The following is a 21,067-nucleotide window of genomic DNA, read 5'->3' as shown; positions in this document are numbered from 1 at the left end:
TATTTACGTTAAAATTATACTTAGTTTTTGTTTTTGAATTGGTTCTGACGAGTTTAAAGTATTTTTGGTTTTGATATAGTTTTTATTTTTAATATCTATTTTGGTTCTTAACAGCAGAATATGTGGTGGATTTAATTGACGTGGTAATGTTAAAAGTTTTTGGCCTTAATTAAACCTTCTATAATATAATTAAATTTACATTACCTTAATTAAACCTTATGGTTCTTGGACACACTCAACCTTGGGGTGTCAGGTTTTATAGGATTTTCTTCTTCTCCTTTGTTTTGGTTAGGGATCGTCTTCTCCTTTTTTGGTTAGGGAACGTGATTGTCTGGGTTGAAGTTGGGTTATGCTATTTGGGGTTTCTTGGGGTTAGGGTTTTGATTTGAATTTTGTTATTTGGGGTTTTTGTTCTTGATTTTTGTCTAACAAGTTTTGATCTCGCGAATTGGAGCTAGTGTTTTGATTTGGGTTATGTTATTTGAAATTTCTATTCTTGATTCTTGTCTACATGTTTTGAACTTGTAATTTGGGCTAGGGTTTAAATTTGGGATTCTGTAATTTTTTTGTTTGGAGGGATGGTTGCGGTTTGTGTTTTTTGGGTGGTGGTTTGGTTTGGGGTTTCTAGAGGTGGTTTGAGTGCGAGAAGCTTCTAGGTTTAGTAAGAAGAAGATGAGAATCTATTAAGAATAATTTTTCCACGTCATTAACTTTTGTTTTTAAAATTTATACCTCATTTGACCTCAGGCTGTCACGCGCACCACTTATTCAACAACTCATCCAGTTTTGGTTAGGGACAATTGCACTGTTAACATTTTGAACCGTTCTTATAAAATATAGAACATCTATGAATATCTGAAAAAAAAATGTAGAACCACTTTGAATAAACGCAACAAAATGAGGGACCAAAATATATGTTACACCTTTTTTACACAAATGAAATATTATCTTCTTTTTTTTTGGCAAACATCATGTATTATTGCTACTTATTAGTTATTGATATACATATATAGTTTAATATAGAAGAATCACTCTCAAGCAATATTTACACTAAGATAAATTGTCACTCAAATTAATAAAGGAATCTTGCTAAAGCAAAGAAGGATTTGCTTATGCGATATTTTCCGATTTCAATAACTACTTTCCTTATATATAAGCTAATTTAAATGTGTTTAAAAGTAGTGATGTGAAATTATAAAAGGCGTTTTGTGTAACGATTTTGTAAAAACATGGGCGAGTTAATTGTTCCTCAGATTGTATGGGAAGAAGATGAAAGAAATGCTTTTGAAGTCTTTCACGATCGTTCATGAAAGCCGATAATATAAGCGATGTGACGAGCGGATTGATTGTCACAGTACAAAACGACAGTAGCAGTTGGTTGAACATGGAGGTCATAGAGAATATATGAGAGCCACTGTAGCTCGCAAGTGGTAGTGGCCAACGCATGATACTCATCTTCGAACGATGAACGAGAGACAATGGTCTGCTTCTTCGATTTTAAGGAAATAAGGGAAGATAAAATGTCCTTGCTTTCAAAGAGATCCTTCAAATTGCTCATGTAGGGAGTAGTACAGGGTTTGTTGCAAAGCTTTTCAGTTTCTATTTCTTGTTGTTCTTGCTCTTCATGGTTTGTTCTATCATCTTCTGAACTTTCTCCAAGATCAGTGTTTTCTTCGCTGGGAATGTTGTTAGTATCACTTACACTAAAAAATTAGTTTATAGTCCAAATCTTTAATCAATTTCTGAACAGAAATTAGATTAAATTCAGGAATGTAAAGAACATTGAAGATGATAAACTTCTTAGAAAGATTTATGGTTCCGGCGTAGTAGGCTGTGACAAAAAGAATTATTAGGGAGATTAACACAAACATGTTTGATTTTATGAAAAGTGACAAAAATGTTCTTTAAGATGATTAGGGCTGGGCAAAATTCACTGATATGTACTGTACTGTAGTTAATTATACTATATTATACTAAAAATAACTGATCCATTTTTACTAAAACTTAAATATACTATTTTATGGTTCAGTTTTTAAAAACTGAACTTATAAGATTTTCAGTTCAGTTAACTGCTAGAACTGTTATCCATCCCTCTTTCATTTTCAATTTTTCAATTAATCCCTCTTTCGTTTTCAATTTTTCAATTACTCCTAAAACGTGCCCTAAGCGTTGTCCACCGTGAGTGTGAGAGAGAGTTCCACTGCGACCTAGCTTGCGTTTCAACGTTGCCGTCGAAAGAGAGCTCCAAAGATTACGCGCGGCCGCTGCCACCGTGACCCTGTCGACAAAGGAGAGTTCCACTGCGACCTCTACCTCTCTGTGTTGTGTCTCTGCCTGTGCTGCTGTAATTCCCTTCCAAAGTCTCTACTTCCTCCCCTTCCCAATTCTCATATCCTCGTCCTTACTCATGTTCTGTAAAGTAATCCCCTTTCCTTTCTCTCTTTAATTTATACAATTTTTATCTCTTACTTGCAAAAGATTAGAGCTTGAGCATCGTGGGTTAATGGGGTGCCTCATTTGCCTCTTTCTTCAATGCTTCATGTAAATGTTGTTAGTGTTAGTGGTTAATGTTGTTCAAGAGAGTACTGAATTGGGTAACTATGTAATTGGTCAGCACCAAGTTAGTTTTATGTTGGCTACTGCCTCTAAAGAGTACAATTTTGTGGTTTCTAACAAATTTCTGCTAGCAGTGGAGACAATGTTGCTACCATTTATCTTTTTGTAATAGAATGATTTATGTTTAAGTGCTAGAGGTGATGAATTTCTAGATTTGTAGCGTGATACATATTCGTATTCAATACTTTCATTTTTGTTACCCTCTTAAAGGCTGTTGTTTTTTTAGTGGTTCACAGTGGTGTGATGCATGGATGAATATTAACTTAGAGCACTATTTACAGAAAGGAAAATGTAACATCCCAAATTCTCACATTAATGTAACATCCCAACTTTTCACATTAATGTAACATCCCAAATTTTTACACTTGATAATTAACATTACATTTACGGTAACATCCCATAATCTCACCCTTTAAAATTTTCTAGTTGATATAAGTCTATACATGTAAAAAGGTTCTAATTATAGTTCTTCTACTCCTCCCTTTCCTTGGCACTATGTGATGCAACATTCCTTCATCTGCTCCCGTATAACGAATTATACGATCATCGCACATACCCAAACACAAAACACAAACAAGTAGGGTGAGCTAACATGCAACAAATCATTTATAAGACATGCATAATTACCTTGATATAAACATCATATAATAATTATGTTCGACACCCTCATACCACAATTCCTATTAGACACTCGTCTCACAATACCCAATAGACACCACAATACCCAATAGACACTCATCCGGATGATACGTTGATGAGCGGTCACGGGAGGTTATGCACTTGGAATGACTTCTACTTCTTCTTACAAATACACTTCCAAAATACTTCATACCATTCACAAGGTTAGTCCCCTCACTATGTCCAAAACCGGCACATAGACCAGGACCTCCTGCTCCTCTCACCACATAATTCATCCCTCTCTACTTGAGACTAGATGATTATTAGAGTATCAGGATAACCTCCAACTACGGGACCCTCAACATCAACATATACACAAATACCATAATATTACTGAATCTCTCCACGAGACTCATACCATACTCATATTCCTCAACTCACATTATACCCCTACAAAATCTCCCTATATCACTTATATCATGTTTAGATGCATAAATTCAATTGCAATATAATAAAATGCAATTATCACAATCAAAATTCATAATTTCATATCTACCACAAAAACATGAATTCATCAAACATTTCCATTTCAAAAAGATATATTGCACAATATTTCAACAATATAAAATCTGTTAAATAGGATTTAAGTTAAAAACTTGTCGAGTAGACTTCCAGGAAAGAGAGGTGCGTCACAATGGACAACTTAAGTACCAAGTCTTTCCTTAGCCAAAGTGTTCCTCAACTAGTTTTTAACAAATTTCTTATTTACAGATAACAGCATATAATATTAACACCGAAATTTAATATAGATATAAAAAAAATAGAAATTTAGCAATATTGAGATCCCTGAGAAGATACAAAATTAATATCTCTAAATCTGTAACTCCGATTTCAAATCCGAATGGTCACAATAATTCACTATTTGTTATAAACTACATATTAAAATTTCAGGTTGATCCAACGGTTAATTAGATAGATATTGAGGTTTTACCGAGGTAACTCAGGTGCAGAATTTTAAGTGGTTTTCGGTTATACTCGAAATGCGGAACTAATTTCCCTAATCACAGACATTTAATTACAAATCTGAACGGTCCAAATGACTTAATATGTCTTATAAATTACATACTAAATTTGGGGCTCAATCTAACGGTAAATGAAATATATATGAAATATTTACCATGATAACTTAAGAACAGAAATATAGTGTTCATCAGATTTTTCAAAACGTAAAAATTATTTTCTCCAAACATAGACTTTCAATTAAAAATCCGATCGGTCAAAGTGTATTAATATATCTTAGGAATCATGTATAAAATTTTCAAGTTGATCTAACGGTCAAATAAGTCATAATATATATTTTTCCGAGATAACTCAGTAACAGATCTACAGGGGTAATTAATTTACTCAAACATGCAGGATTTATTTCTCTAAGTACAGACATCTAATTTCAAATCCAAACGGTCAAAGTGAAGAAATAGGTCTTAGGATTCATATATTAAAATTTTAACTAAATCCAACGGTCAAAATAATTAAAAGAAAAGTTTTACCATACTAACTCGAAAATAAGGAAATTATAATAATGAAAACTAAATTTATATAAGTGAATAGATAACTACCATTACCAAAATTTTAACATACTCATAACTCCTATTCATTATCATAACATGAATAAAAATCATATGCAAGAAGGATTAGCTCCCCTACCTCTATTCCAGACTTAATCTCCTGCTCCGAATTTGTTTCCCCCGAAACCCTTCAGAACCTCTACTCTTCTTGCAACTAAAAATTTCTCTCTAACTCTTTCTTCTCTATTTCTCAAGCTCTCACTTGATTCCTCTTTTCTTGGTGCAAAATACCCTTCCCTCCCATGGCTATTTATAGTAAAAAAAAATTTACTATTCCTTAATATTTTAATATTATTTATTATTTTAATATTATTTAAAAATAATATTTCAATCATTTTCTCACCAAATCTGATCCTAATTTCTACCTACTACTTTCTTCCATGCTAAGGAATCCAAATGCTGAAAATTTATTTTTACTATTTACTTTTTACTATTTACTATTTACTTTTTACTATTTACTATTCACTATTCACTTTTTACTATTCGATTTTCTTAAAAAAAAAACTAAATAAGTTATCAAAATTTTTAACCTCTCCTTATAAAATTACTATAATTTTATATCCAAAATTTATATTTTTCTATCCATTAAAATTATTATTACTAATAAAATACTAAAATTTACTATAAATATTTTTCATGGGTCTTACAGAAAATGCCTTCGGAATTCAGCAAAAAGCTTCCATATGACATGGAGACAATCTTGATGCAGTGAAGAGCGGGATTTTGCTGCAGGTTGTTTTACTTTCACGTGTTTTACAACAAAATTAAGCATTTCATTACATCCAGTACTGAATCTTGCATTCTAAATACTATTATCAGTTTAACTTTAAAGTATTCTTATTATTCGTGCCCTTTGTTTACTCTTTAAGTTCTAGATACTAATTTTTTCTTTCATCTGGTCGAAGACAGAAGTTTCAAAGCAGTGAATACTGAGGAAGCCACATTTCGTGACATACAGGTGCAATGAAATCTGACTTTTTCTTTAGTTGATCGGTTATAAGCATATGTACTAAATGGTTTGTTTTCTTTTGCCTGTTATGCTTTATTGCTGTCTATTTGAGATATTGATGCAAAACCATTATTCAACTGGATGTTAGTTTTCTGTCTTTTGTATCTTGTACAGTTTAGTGCCTATATGTACTAGGCTTGTATTCTCTGTTTTGATCTGCAATGGTCAATTCAAGCTCACACCCATCCGCTTCCCAGTTTTTTATGAATTCCATAGCAGAAAAACTTGATGACTATTTTCATAGTATTATCATGTTAACAACACCTAGGAGCAACATAGGTATCCAAATCCTGATTTGTTTTCCCTCTCTCTCTCTCTGTCCTCATCATCCCACCATAAGCAAAATATTCATTTCAGACCATCCACTACGAGTGCTTTTAGATTTTATGCTTGAATTTCTTAGATGATTTTGATAGTTGATAACCTGCACTTCTTCATATATTTTTAGTTTTAAAAGATTAGACCATTAAATCATAGATAGTAATTTGAACTTTTAATTAATGTAGTGAAGTGAATGTCAGAAACGGTAGAAACCCTCACACCAAATACTTCTAGAATGGATCATTTACCTCCTTGTATCGATTCATTGTCAACTGAGAATAGTAAAGGTCGATCAGATGTGTGGGGACATTTTACTAAACAAGAACCTTATTCTGAGAAGAAGGCTAAATGCAATTATTGTGGTGATTTGATTAAATATTCGGGTGGAACAAGCGGGATGAGGAATCATTTTAAGAGATGCAAAGAAAATCCTAATAGAGAAGCATTCAAAAGGCAAAAGCTTTTATCATCAACTACAGAAGTTAGTGTTAGCCCTTCACCAACTATTTCTAAATTTGACCAAAATGCATCTCGAATGAAGTTGGTGAAGATGTTTGTGAAGTCCGAGCTTCCTTTTCGATTTGTGGAAAATGAGGACTTCCGTGACTTTGTATGGTCCTTGCAACCACGATTTGAAGTCCCATCCCGTACTACATTGAGGCGTGAAATGTGGGAACTCTATGAAGAGGAAAAAGCAAAGTTGAAAATGTTTCTGTCAAAGCAGTGTGAGAGGGTTTGTTTAACTACAGACACATGGACTTCAATCCAAAACCTAAATTACATGAGTTTAACAGCTCACTTTATTGATAATGATTGGAAACTTCAAAAGAAAATTTTGAACTTTTCTCAAACAACGGGACATTCAGGGGAGCTCATTGCTAAACATGTTGAGGCTTGTTTGAATAATTGGGAGTTGAAGCGAGTCCTTAGTATCACCGTGGATAATGCTACGACAAATGATGTTGGGGTCCAGTACCTCAAAAGAAGGATGTTATCATGGAATTGTCTTGTATTAAAGGGAGAATATGTTCATATGCGTTGCTGTGCTCATATATTGAGTTTGATTGTGAAGGAGGGCTTAAAAGAGATCAAAGATTCGATTTCAAAAATCCGAAGTGCAGTTAAATATGTAAAATCTTCTCCCGCTAGATTTGCTAGATTCAAGGCATGTGTTGAACAAGAAGGAATTTCTTATAAAGGTATTGTTTGTCTTGATGTTGAAACCAGGTAGAATTCAACTTACTTAATGTTAGAGGCAAGCTTGAAGTACAAAGATGCCTTTGTCTTGCTAGATATGCAAGATAAGAAATTTGGTATTGAAATGGCCAAAAGTAATGGTGGTGTGCCATTAGAAGAGGATTGGGAATATGCGAGGTCTATTCTACCATTTTTAAAGATGTTTTATGACTCTACCCTACGCATTTCTGGTTCTTCTTATGTCACCAGTCATATGTATATGAAGGAGGTGTTTGGAATTGGTAAAAGAATTCGACAATATTCTGATAGTAGTGATGTGAGCATAAAATTGATGGCAATGAGGATGAAGGGCAAGTATGAAAAATATTGGGGAAATCCTAATGGAATTAATATTTTATTATTGATTGCTGTTGTGCTTGACCCTAGGAGTAAGTTGGATTTTGTTAATTACTTCATTGACTACCTATTTGAATCTAGTATGGCTAGTGGATTGAAATTAAAATTATTGTCATCCTTAAAATCACTATATGAACAATATCAAGGTATTGAGGAAGGTTCTCAAAGTAGCCAACAAGAATCTCAACTAGATGATGATGATGATGATGATCCTCATGGCATGAGTTTCTACCTAAGAGCTACAGGACGTAGATTTGATTACATATCAGAGCTTGATAAATATTTGCGAGAGGATCCTGAACCTTATATAAAGTCAGTTGAGTTTGATATTTTACATTGGTGGAAAGTCAACTCAACCAGATTTCCTATCCTTGCGAACATGGCTCGAGAGGTGTTAGCCATTCTTATCTCTACCGTAGCATCAGAGTGTGCATTCAGTACAAGAGGAAGAGTGGTTAGTCCTTATCGTAATTGAGTTTACGTCTATCAATTATGGAGTAGAATGAACAAGAACATACATTGATCTTAGTATTGATTGATACTGGTGTGTAGGTTTCTTGTTTTTGAAGCAGATTAGAAAATTAGCCAAGGCCCTACTTATTGTAGCAGTGAATTTTGCTCTAACTTCCTGTTTATTGGACTTGAGCAATTGAATCTGTTGTCCACTTCCCAATTGAAAGGTCCATATATAGTTAGTAGTTCAGTTCAGTTTAAAATTAGTATAGTTAGTAGTTCAGTTCAGTTTAAAATTAGTATAGTTAGTAGTTCAGTTCAGTTTATATTGTAGTTTAGTACAATTTAGTACAGTACAGTTCAGTACAGTTTAGTACAGTTTGATAAAACAAAAAAGAGTTCAGTTCAGTTTGTTTGAACTATTTTACAGTTCAGTTCAGTTTAGACAAATTAGTTTTTAGTTCAGTACAGTTTTTAGTAGTGCAATGCAGTTCAGTTTCATTTGCCCAACCCTAAAGATGATTGACATGATTCGTAGCTCTACTGTTTAGGATCTAAGAAACCTTACCAGTGTTAACCTTGTGTGTGGAAATGTTTTCACTCCGTTTTTGTACCTGATTCCTACTCCAAGTTGCAACGGAAGCAGACTTTTATACCATAATAAGTATGGTATGTGTCCTATGCTGATTGCCATGGTGAGACAGAGTCCACGTGGGGAGAAAACAAGATCAAGCTGTTCGATCGACAAGTAAGAAAGCATAACTTTTCACTTCTTATTTTGATAACTAAAAGGTACTTAAGAAGAACCTATTTATAAGTTTTATCTACACTAAGGAAAAGCACAAAAATTAACATAGGAACCTAACTAATAAAAAATCAATATTCTTAGCTTACCTAATTTATTTATTTTTATAATTTGTTGATTGTATATTGACACAAATGTATGTAAAATCTCATGAGTAGTATCAGATCAATACTCTCAAAGGAGAGTCCATGGTTGTTGTTAATGTATATATTACATCTTTTCCACACCTAAAAAACCATTAATATTTTTACTTTTCTATTTATTCATTTCAAATTATTTTATATTTTAAAATAAAAATATCTTTTTATTGAAATTGAAAATCTAAAAACTCCTAAAATCTTCTTTTTAGAAAATTGTATGCTTAAGCATTGAAATTTAAATATTTTAATGTTAAAAATTTAAAGTATAAATGGAAATTTTATAAGACAAGTTTTATTATTTCAAGTCACATCATTTCTCTAAAAACAATTCCTTTAAAGCTCATCATTCTTTCTAGATATTTTTTTTGTTGGGTCATCTCTTTGAAGATCAGAGGATACCAAAGTGATCATTGTGGCAAAGTCTTCTAGTCTAGCTGAACAATTATTGTAAAAAAGTAAATTAGTTTCTACTCTTTTTCTCTAGTTTTCATGTTTTTCAAAGCATGTGAGTAATTTGCAACTACATATGTCACCTACGTTCTCCTTTAGGCTCTCTGTTGATCAGTGATTCTAACCACGTACCTTAATCATGATTCTGTGATTGTAGGTGTAGATAGAGTTCTTTGAGTCGAGGAGTCGTTTTAACTATTGTAGAGTAGTTGAGTTTTCTGTAAGGTAAGGGAAACTAAATGCTTATTGACTTTGGTTTTAGTGATTTGATAATATGAATTGGTGTATTCTAATTTGAATAATAATTATCTGAGTCATTAAGATTGAATACCATGGATTCACTAGAATTGGTTTAAAATGTGTGTTGTTTGTTATTGGAATAATCTTGCCATGAGATTTTGTTGATTGTTACTTGTTTTGATCCTTTGAGTTAATAGATTGAATGGTATATATGTGTGTAAATTATTTTTAGATATTGATGGAATGAAAAGTGAGAATTATGGTTGGTTTCTAATCTAAAATTGGGGTTTTGACAAGTGAAATTCTAAAAGAGTTAATTTAGAAAGATACTTGAGATGTAAAGTCTATGTTAATGTTAATTAAAACTTGTTTAGTCTTTTAGTTCAATGGAATCTATTTGTAGTGTGTTTAATATGTTGTCATATATACACAAATGGGTAAAAGTTATGAAATTGGTTAAAGGGGGTAAGGGGGCGGGTCTTGATAGGAGAAATTCTAAAGGAATCAATATAAGAGTAAACTTGGTGTTTGGAGTTTGTCTTGAGGTCATTTGAAACTTGTTTAGCATCTTAGTGCACGAAAAATATGACTTGTAACTGTAAAATCTGATATATTGAGTTTGGATGTGTGGTTTGATTAGGTGCGTCTCATTTCTGGCCAAATAAGCAAAATCATATTCAATTTTGGATATAAACATGTTTTTGAATCAATTATAGTGTCAAGGATACCATTTTGGTAATTTGGATATGTATTAGGGGTAATTAAATTATAAAATTGTGCTGTTGTAAACAACTGATAGGAGTAATCGATTATCAGACTTGATAATCGATTATTTCAGTTAGAATCATGTATGTGCTGAAAAACTCTATGCAATAATCGATTATCAAATCTGACAATCAGTCAAAATTAATAATATAAAGAATTAAAACTTATATTTATAAAAATTACTTTTAATGAAATAACGTAAGATTTTTATAAAAGTAATTTTTGTGTGAATTATTCAGTCAAAATTTTCATAATACTTTTTCTCATAAAAAAATAAGCATTAAATTCAAAGAGAAAATTTGTTGAAAAATATTAATGATTTTATAAAAATAGTAAATGCATTAATTATTCAATTAATTTTATCGGTTATTTAAAAATAAAATGAAATATTAGGATGAAGAGTATTTCATTTCACTTATTTTTAGAACAGAGGAATCCTTATTCTTTTTCTATATATAGATACATCATGGAGTCATTTTTGTTATATGAGAAAAGAATGATGAATACATTGTTTTTTATATTGTGCTTGTGTTTGGTGATTAGTCATAATGTTGATGGTATTCAAAACATATTGAATGAAGATTTGGAGTTTGAGAGAAAATCACAACTAAGTGATAAGTCTCCACTCAAGACTATTCATGTATTTCATAATCTTCTTAAATCTTTTCATATAATTTTCTTTAACTTCATATCATGTTACTAATTTTATTATTTTTATTTTGAACTGTATAGACAGAATTTGGAGACATTGTTGATTGCATTGACATTTATAAACAACCAGCCTTCGACCATATTTTACTAAAGAACCATAAGTTGCAGGTAAATAATAAAAGACATTTAGTTATATAGAAAATGAGAAGCTTAAAAATATTTCAATGCTTTGGTTTTAAGTTTTAATCTTTCTTTCATTTTATTTTTATTCTAAACTTCATTTTTTTATTTATTTTGCAGCTAAGGCCCAACTTTGAAAATTTAATTGAAAAAGCAAGTGTGAATAATTCACAAATTGGATCTATATTTGGGTTTCACAAAGAAAAATGTCCAGAAGGAACGGTTCCTATACAAAGAACAAAATATGATTTTACTAAAAATAATTTATTATTAAATAATCATACATTGGTCCAAGACATCCCTGGAGTTCATGTAAGATATCTTATGCAATGTTGGTTTTTTATTTTTATAAATTATATTTGAAGTTGATTAGTTTTTTTAATATATTGAATTTTATAGGTTGCAGAAATATCTATTCCAAAAAATTATGCTCCTTTGTATAAAGTTAGCGGAATAAATAGCCTTTATAATCCAAGAGTGATTGGAAAAGGTGAAAGCTCTATATCTCATATATGGGTTGAAAATGGACCTCTAGAATCTACCAACAAAATAGCTGCTGGATGGCATGTGAGTTATAATGATTACATTTATGATTTCTTTGCCAATATAAGTTATTTGATTTATATTTTAAATATCAATAAAAAAATAAATATTTTTAATTATGTTCTTATTAAAGATTTGTATTCTATGGAGTGTTTAAAATATTTTTTGTTTTTGTTTAATACCTGTTTTATATAAAATAATAGTTTTATTTTTATTAAATTTATGAGATATTTAAAAATTAATTGAGATTATTTTTTTTATCTATCAATCTATAAATTTTAAAATATACTTATTTTTTCCTTCTTATTATGTTCATACATTTACTATGTTAGATGTAAAGAAAAATAAATAAAACAAGAACAATATAATTATTGTATTATAGTGAAGAAAATTTATCATATAGTTATCATCTTTTATGAAAAGAATTTCAAAACATAGATAAAACAGAAAATAAAATATTTTCTAATCGATCTCATTCTTTGATATCAGGTGGACCCAGCAATATATGGTGATACAAAGACCCATTTTTTTGCAGCATGGACGGTAACAAGAGATACCATTATATTTTTATTTAATCTTAATTTAAATATATATAAATGAAACATGTTTCTTTTCACATTTTTTTCTCTAAGACTACTGGATGTTTTTGCTTTGCAAAAAACACTTGATATGAGATTATAATTAAGCTTTTTAAATAAAAATGAATTTATTTATTTGTTACATGTAATTATTCATTTTCTTTTTGTGCTACACACATTCCATTTCTTTAAATTTAAAATAATGTTAAAAAATTGCAGAGTGATAATTTTAAGAAGACAGGATGCTACAATGTTCACTGTCGAGGTTTTGTTCAGATTGATAAAAAGAATTTCCTTGGGGGATATTTCCCCAAGGTAGGTACCTATGGTGGACCAACTTATGAGGTTCTCATTTCTATTACTCAGGTAAAAGTTAGGTAATTAAATTTTACTCTAATTGAAAATAAATTATGCATTATTAATATCCATCTGCGCATTCTATAAAGTAGAAGTGTGATGTGTTTTCAGGATCCAAAGACAAAAAACTGGTGGATAAGTGCAGGAAATGTAAACATTGGATATTATCCAGCAGCATTGTTCTCGAACTTAGGATCAGCATCGATTGTTGGATGGGGTGGGAGAACACAAGCTAAGGTTGGAAGTCCTAGTCCTCCAATGGGATCTGGGCATTTTCCTGATGGAAACAAAGACCATGCATGTTATTTTAGATCTCCCATGGTTCAAGACGCATCAAGAGAAATTTATAGACCTGAATCTATTATGACCAGACCCTTTTCTGACAACACCAAATGTTATGATGTTTATTACTATAAAGATCATGGAGGGGTTTATGATGAAGGGCTTATCCAGTTTGGAGGACCCGGAACCAATTGTGGAACTTAATTTTCTTTATAATTATACTTTATATAAAGTTTAAAAATAATCATCTTATTATTTCTTTTTTTCTATATTTTTGGTCCGTTGTCTTGCTAATCTTCACAATACTCTCCTTTTTTCCAACTAAAATTGGAAAACTTGTTTTTAGTTAAATAATTTTTTTATCATAATATCGGTATGAATTATTATTGTTAAAACGTGAAATTGGAGTTTGTTTTTTTACTAAACTTGATATAATTTAGTTTTTAAATTTTAAAAAATAATAATATAGTTTTTTTTTTAATTTTGTTAAATTTTTTTCACATGATAAAGTCTATTAAAACTGATATTTAAGTTAAAAATATGGCAAATCATATATAAACATGATAAATCTCAATCCAAACTGTAAAAAAAATTAAGAAATTTGGGTTAAGAGGATATTCATTTATTATTAAAATTTATAATGTATTAAACAGTTAACAAAATTTCATACAACTAAAAATATATCTAGTTCAAAAATTATTAACAATGATTAAAGTGTTAAGTTAAAAAAATTAAGAATAATATCAATATATTAGTAAAATTGAATACAATTAATTGATATTTTTTATAAATAAAAAGGAGGTAGTAGCTGACAATGCTAGAATTAAGAAAATTATTTAAGAAATTTTGATTTAAATATTTGTAAAAGTTTTGTTTAACAGTTTGTATAAGAATCATATTGATATAAAACTGTAAATTAATTTATTAAGTTTATTATATATTCACATATTTGTAAAACTAGGTATAGATCATTTATGATATGTGGATATAAAACTGCAAATTAATTTGTATAAACTGTAAAATGTACTAATGAAAAACATGTATGTGAACCCATATATATATATATATATATATATATATATATATGAATGGAGTATTTTTCTTTTCTGATTTTAAGTTAAAATTTACATTCTTTTGTAAGTTAGAGAATTTATATTTGGTGAAGGAGATAAGTTCGTTATCTCGTATCTATTTTTAAAGAAAAAATATACATCATAATATCATAAATGGAAGACAGGTGTGGACAGTTGAGTGGCCGATCGGTTTTTGACAGTGGTGTAAAACTCAAACTTTCAAGTTTCGTGCCACTTTTTTTGCATGCACCCTTCATCTTCAACCTTCTGAGTTTTCATTTTCTCCTTATTCTCTCTACAATTTTCTTCATCTCTCTACAAAATCTTACCCTTTTCTTCTTCCAATCATCATTCAGGCAACGCCTAAGTTCTCCTGGTGGCAAGGGCTTCACTTTGCACCGATCAAGTAAATAGTTTGAACGGTAAGTTCATTCTCTCTTTTAGAACGACTGTTTCTGGCATATGCAAGCCAAGTTTCTAGTTCCATGAGTTTATCATTTTCCTTTACGAAATTCTGATAGCAATTCTAGTCTTTTACTTGGTTCAGTTTCCTAATCGGTGAACTCTAAGTGTATAAGATTGGTAGTGGCGAGACATATCCTGCAACTGTGAGAGTTCGGCTAAGTTTAAAGGTAAGAGAAACTTGTAATTTAATTATGATTCTTTGTTTTGAATATTGGCTTGGATGTTTGATGTTCTGTATATATATTTGGTTGAGATGAATTATAAATGTGTTGTATGATTTTCTGTATGTGAGTGATGGTTATACATGGTGCAAATTGGGTAGAAATATTGTTTGATTCTAAATCTGCAGTATTCTACATAATTCTGTAATTGTCGACGATAGTCTTTCTTGATCGTTCGATTTTCCTTTGGGCATTCGGTATGCACTGGATTCTTCTTTTGTAGAGAATTTCAGTTAATGACCGATCGGTTTTCTATTAGTTCACTTGTAAATAATCGTTCGGTCTAAGTATAACTTTCTATTTATACTTTGTAATCAGCTTAATTGAGGTATTCAATAATATTTAAAGTCGTAGATATTGTAGTTATCATTTATTGAAAATAAGTGTTATGTATTTGTATTTTATATATATAGTCCTTCATTTTGGTATAAGCTCAGTAGTGCTCGGTCTTAAACCAGGCGCTCGGTCTCAGTAGTGCTCGGTTTTGAATCAAGCGCTCGGTCTCATCATAATACTCAATTATATTATTTTTGGAATAAAAGTGTTCGGCCCTAGTTTGTAGTGTTCGGTTTAAACTCTTAGGTATCTGATAAAAGCTGTCATCATTTTCGGTTAGGTTTAATTATATGTATTCTATAGTATTACATACATTCTTTGAGTTCTGTCTAGTAAAGACCTTTCGGTCATAATTGTTGAGTAGCTAGTAAACGTTCCGTATTATCACAAGTGTTAAGCTTCTGATGAGTCTTATCTCGTATGGATCGTTCGGTCTTGTTCTGTGGATAAGTGAAAGACCGCTCGGTCTTACACCAAGTGTTCGGTTATGTTAGTCTAAAAAATATTCTCTTGTTCGTTCCTACTTCTAACTAAGACTGAGGTTATCTATTTCAGTTCTGTTCTAAGATGAGATCTCGTTTTTATTGGTTCGGTTTGACTGTATTGATGATGAAATATGATGGTATTTAAAATGTAATATGAATGGAATAGTATGGAAATGAAAGAGTATTCCAGGGAGGAATATCTCAGGATTGGTTATTGGAATGGTAGAGTATGAATGTGGTTATGCTTAGTTGGCGTTTATCCTGATATTTTGTGATTACTCATTCTCAAGTAGAGAGGAGTAAGTCATGTGAATGGCAGGAGGTCCTAATCCATAAGGTGAACTTGGGCGGAACGGACTAACCTCGGGTGGCAGTTGTTGAGGGCATCCCAGCTATTACATCACCTAGGTGCAAAAACGTCGTAGCTACACAGAATTCATACAGTCCGGACAATCAGAGTAAAGTGGTCGGTCATTGCATGCATTGTTGTATGATTATAGTTGGAAATGTATGATTGGTTGTTGCATGATTGACCTATTGATTTATCTTAGAATTGTGTGAATTATATGTTTTACTGAATTAATTAAATTACATAAGCTTACCCTATTTTCCTGTCTTGTCTTGTTGTCCGTCCGATTATTCTTCCTGTTGCAATGATCATCCTGTGGATGTGAGCAGAAGGGGACGAGTGTTTGGTGGAAGAAGCTTTGGAAGAAGTGGAAGTGAAAGCTGAACCATAGGACCGTTCGGTCGTTAGAATTGATTCTATTTTGTATAACCGATCGGTGTAAGCTTAGTCTTGGAACCGTTCGGTCTAGACTTTTGTTTTGTGAAGTTTAAATTCTGAAATATTGTTGTAAGACCGTTCGGTCATAAACGTACCTCTTCTCTTTCAGAACTGAACTGTAATATTGTTAATTGTGAATATTCTATAGTATGATTTTATACTGTATTTTTGGGATGTTACAAATAACAATATATTTGTACCTTGTTTTACAGTTTTATATTAATTAACTTTTATAAAAAAAATTTAAAAATTAGAAAACATAATATTATAAAAAGTTAAATATAAAAAGATGCATTCTTGTTTCTTCAATATCATATATTTAAAAAAAAATAATCATAAAGATTTTTACAAAAATTAATGAAACAAAGATGTTAAAAAATATATATATATTTAGAAAAAAAAATCAATATTTAAGTTTAACAGTATTTTAAATATTTTTTACTTCATTTAAAAATATCTTTATGTGTATGTTAATAAAAATTATAACACATGACTAAAAAAAATACATAAACAACTAATATTAAATTAAGAATAGTATAAATATTTTATCTTTTAAATTTTATTTTTATGTTGTAAGGTGAAAAACAAGATTAATGAAAATACATCATATAATTATATTATAATAAATTAAATTTATTTATATGATAAAATCACACTATAAAGAGTTAGAAAATAAAATAATTATATAAAAACTCATAAAAAATATTTTATATAATAAAAATAAATAACAAATAAAAATATTAAAAAGAGGTAAAATTGATCAAACATGTGTCTTAAAAACAATTTTAAACGAGGTCACACAAAGAAAAATAAATATATAAATAAGAATATAATAAAATAAAAATTATCTTAAAAATATAAAAAAGTTTTTCATATATCGAACTCCTTAGAAATTAAAAAAAAAAATTAACTAAACAAAAGTTCTTCAAATGAAATAAAAATTAAAAATTAAAGAGAATAAGAAATATAAAATTTTATATTAAATAAAAAATAAAAATATTAATTATTAAAAGGGAATATAAATATTCAAATGTAAGATAAAAAACTATATTTATTATAATTGATAATACATGGAACATAATCGAAAAACTACCTTAAAAATGTGAGTGAATTTCATTAATATAAAACAAATTAAACAATTAAAAAAGAGGAGAAAAAAATGTATTATAAGAGAAAAAACAATTATAAAAGTGTATATATATATATATATATATATATATATATATATATATATATATATATATATATATATATATATATATATTAATTAGGTTATCTGATTAATAATTTTCTCAACACAGATTAAAGTGTATTTGTTAATCAATTAAACGGCATAATCAATTTAAAATAAAATCAATGACTAAGATGAAGAGTAAGTCATTTTATCTTCTATATATATCATCAAATAATTTTATTAGATGATAGAATTGAGAAAATCATTATGAATATGTTGTTCTTCGTTGTGTTAGAAAATTAATTATATTAATCATAACATTGATGGTATTCAAGATAAAGTGAAGGATGATTAGCCATAATATTGATAGTATTTAATTGTAGGACAAAGTACTACTCTAATATAAAATATAAAACCTTAGAAAACATCATATTATGTCAAAAATTAGGATAGATAAACTAAACCAATGAAAGTATAAGTTATTCAGATTGTGAACTAAAAGATCTTATGGTATGATAATATTACTTTTATTGACAAGATCAATTTGAATAATGAATGCACAAATAAGTTTGCAGATATTACGTATTTATTTGACTGTTTTATTTTCATTGGAAATTGAAAACTTTTTTGAAAGTTATACATTTATTCAACAATTTAATGCAATAATTATTTACATCATTAATTATTAATGAACTATAAATATTAATATTATTGTTACTTATGAATTCGGTATTAAATTTTATTGGAAACTGAAAGTTTCTTTCAAATTTTTAGTTTTATTGACCAAATTAATTGTGTTTAAATTTTTTTATTAATTAATTTTTTATATAAAAAATTAATTAATATTAAAATAACATAAATATAAAAATTAATATACATGTTATTTAATATTTGTGTAACATCCATTTTAATAGTATAAAACTACCACAATGAAATGTTACATAGATGCTACAAGAACGGCTAGGTAAAACAAACCTTATCCAAAAAAGACATCTACTTTTGTAGATCTATCTAACAACTCATCTGTTTCTCCCTCACCTCTAGCTTGAACAACTGAAAAGGTGAATCCCTAAGCTCACACCATTAGGTGATCATCGCAAAAGAGAAACAACATACAAAGACAGACAACAAAAAAGCAAGGATAAGTTAGATACAAAACAATACATCATAAGTTTAAAGTAGTTCATATAATAATCATATGTAATTTAATCCAATCCAAACATCTTAACATGCAAAGACCTAAATCGACTGTTCGAACTTAGAATGAATACCGAGTTATGGCAGGTTGTACACTTGTGGTGGCCTCTACTGCTTTGCAAAGTCATTGTCAATGGGTTTCACCTTACCATCCACACGAGGTTAGTCTGTTACCGCGCAATAGGCCTCCAAGTAGCGCCTACACTAGGACCTCCTACTACTCTCACCACATGTATCAATTTTCTCTATTTGAGAATGAAAGATCGTTAGAGTGTTAGGATAACCCCCAATAATGAGATCCATGTATTCATTCTAAAACACTTTTAAATCGTACCGAAGGAGTTCCTTCGTGGAACCCATGTTACCAACCGTGAAACCATTTGAAACCAACTTAATCATGCATACTTCCACAATTGAATCACCACACATGTTATCAATAATCTTATAATACCATAGATACATTAACACCATTTAAACAATCATAAAATAGCTCAAGATTAACTCAAATAGAAACATTAGAAGAAAAGGTACAAATCTATTCGCTGAGCGACCAAACTCGCTAAGCGACCTAAGAGCCTTATCGCTGAGCGACCTAGCTCGCTCTGCGAATCCACAAATAGTGTCTCCAGACTCCAAACCTCTCGCTCAGCGACCCAATTCGTTGTGCGAATACATAGACAGTACTCCCAAGCCCAAACCACTTGCTCAGCGACCCAGTTCGCTGTGCGAATAAAACTCACAATGGTTCTAAACCCCAACCTCTCGCTCAACGACCCAACTCGCTGTGTGAAAACAGCTGTTCTGCTCACTCACCTCTCGCTCAGTGCACCAAATCTGTTCGCTCAGCTAAAGCCCATTCGCTCAGCGTACCAAGTCTGTTCGCTCAGCGAGACTACATAATTCTACAGCACCAAAACTGCAGAATTTGCGCATCTCAACCATTCTTGACCACTTTTAAGCACATTTCTCAACTTCTAACACTCCTAGATTGTATTATATCACCAATTAGACTTAGACAACTTCATACAAACCATCCTCAACTCATTTTTAAGTGACTACTATAAGGTTCTACTCCATAATTTACCAAAAGCTCACTTTATAGACCCAACTTGGATTCTGCTGGTTTTAGCTTGTTTTTAAACAAGTTAGGGACTCTAACAAGTCCCAACACACTCAAGAACATTAACTAAAATGACCAATTACTCACAGAACCCTCAATTCAAGTTTTCACTACTCCATTTCCTAAAAACAAGTACTAGACTAATGTAAACTATATATATACAACCTCATACCTTCTTATAACAGATTTCCTCCCAATTTGACACTTAATTATGATCCAAAACAGCTCCTAACCAATACCAACTGCAGCAAAATAATACACCAACCATTTCTCACCATTTCCCTATCAAAATCTCAAATTTGAACCAATTAACCTACAACCAAGATTACCCTTTTTCTTCCAACAATACAATCTGCATCAAACACTTCCTCAACACAATTTCCACATCTCAAACACGCATACACACAGAATCAAATAGTTGTACAACATACATCATCACACAAATCATCAATATTACCCAATTAACTCAATTATCACTAACATCAAACAACATTTTCATTCAAACAATTTAATACTCATATACTATCAAACTTACACCACATACTTCAATTAAAAGTAATTATCTAACTTCCCTTACCTCTAAACCAACTGCCAAACCTCACGAAACGCTCCGTCGATTACTTGAACTGTAAGGAATACCTAGACGAACCTATGAAACACCAAATTGGAAACTAACAGAGTTCTTATAACTCTAGATGAATCAAGAACATGTAGGAGATGCATGATTACACATGCAACAATACAATATTCCTCTAAAACAGATTTAGGAACGAAAAGCGAAAAAGAGAGTCGAAACTTACTTGCTCTATTAAAGAAACTGATCGATTAGATTTGTAGACCTCGTTGTCGTGGTCGATTAGGTACCTCCTGATCGTCCAAGAGATAACTCAGGAGTTATAACTCTTAGAGAAAAGATAAAAAACTCTAGAAAAGTGATTTCTAGATAAATGGTACGTTCTAAAATAATGAAACTCGTTTATAAC

At 30.4% G+C, this 21,067-nt stretch overlaps 1 protein-coding gene across 1 annotated transcript; it reads left to right on the top strand.

Moving 5' to 3' along the window:
- Positions 1–11,101: 11,101 nt before the first annotated feature.
- LOC108332925 (uncharacterized) lies at positions 11,102–13,470 on the top strand. The gene is made up of 7 exons (XM_017568225.1): positions 11,102–11,275; positions 11,368–11,454; positions 11,587–11,778; positions 11,866–12,033; positions 12,499–12,552; positions 12,807–12,953; positions 13,056–13,470. Exons 1-7 carry the CDS (start codon positions 11,102–11,104, stop codon positions 13,428–13,430), a joined length of 1,197 nt encoding a protein of 398 aa, XP_017423714.1. The 3' UTR covers positions 13,431–13,470.
- The last annotated feature ends 7,597 nt before the right edge of the window (positions 13,471–21,067 follow it).

This window comes from Vigna angularis, chromosome 11, assembly GCF_016808095.1.
Source record: "Vigna angularis cultivar LongXiaoDou No.4 chromosome 11, ASM1680809v1, whole genome shotgun sequence".
In the NCBI taxonomy this organism is placed as follows: Eukaryota; Viridiplantae; Streptophyta; class Magnoliopsida; order Fabales; family Fabaceae; genus Vigna; species Vigna angularis.
The sequence above is the reverse complement of the archived record's forward strand: the minus strand, read 5'-3'. Positions and strand labels throughout refer to the sequence as shown.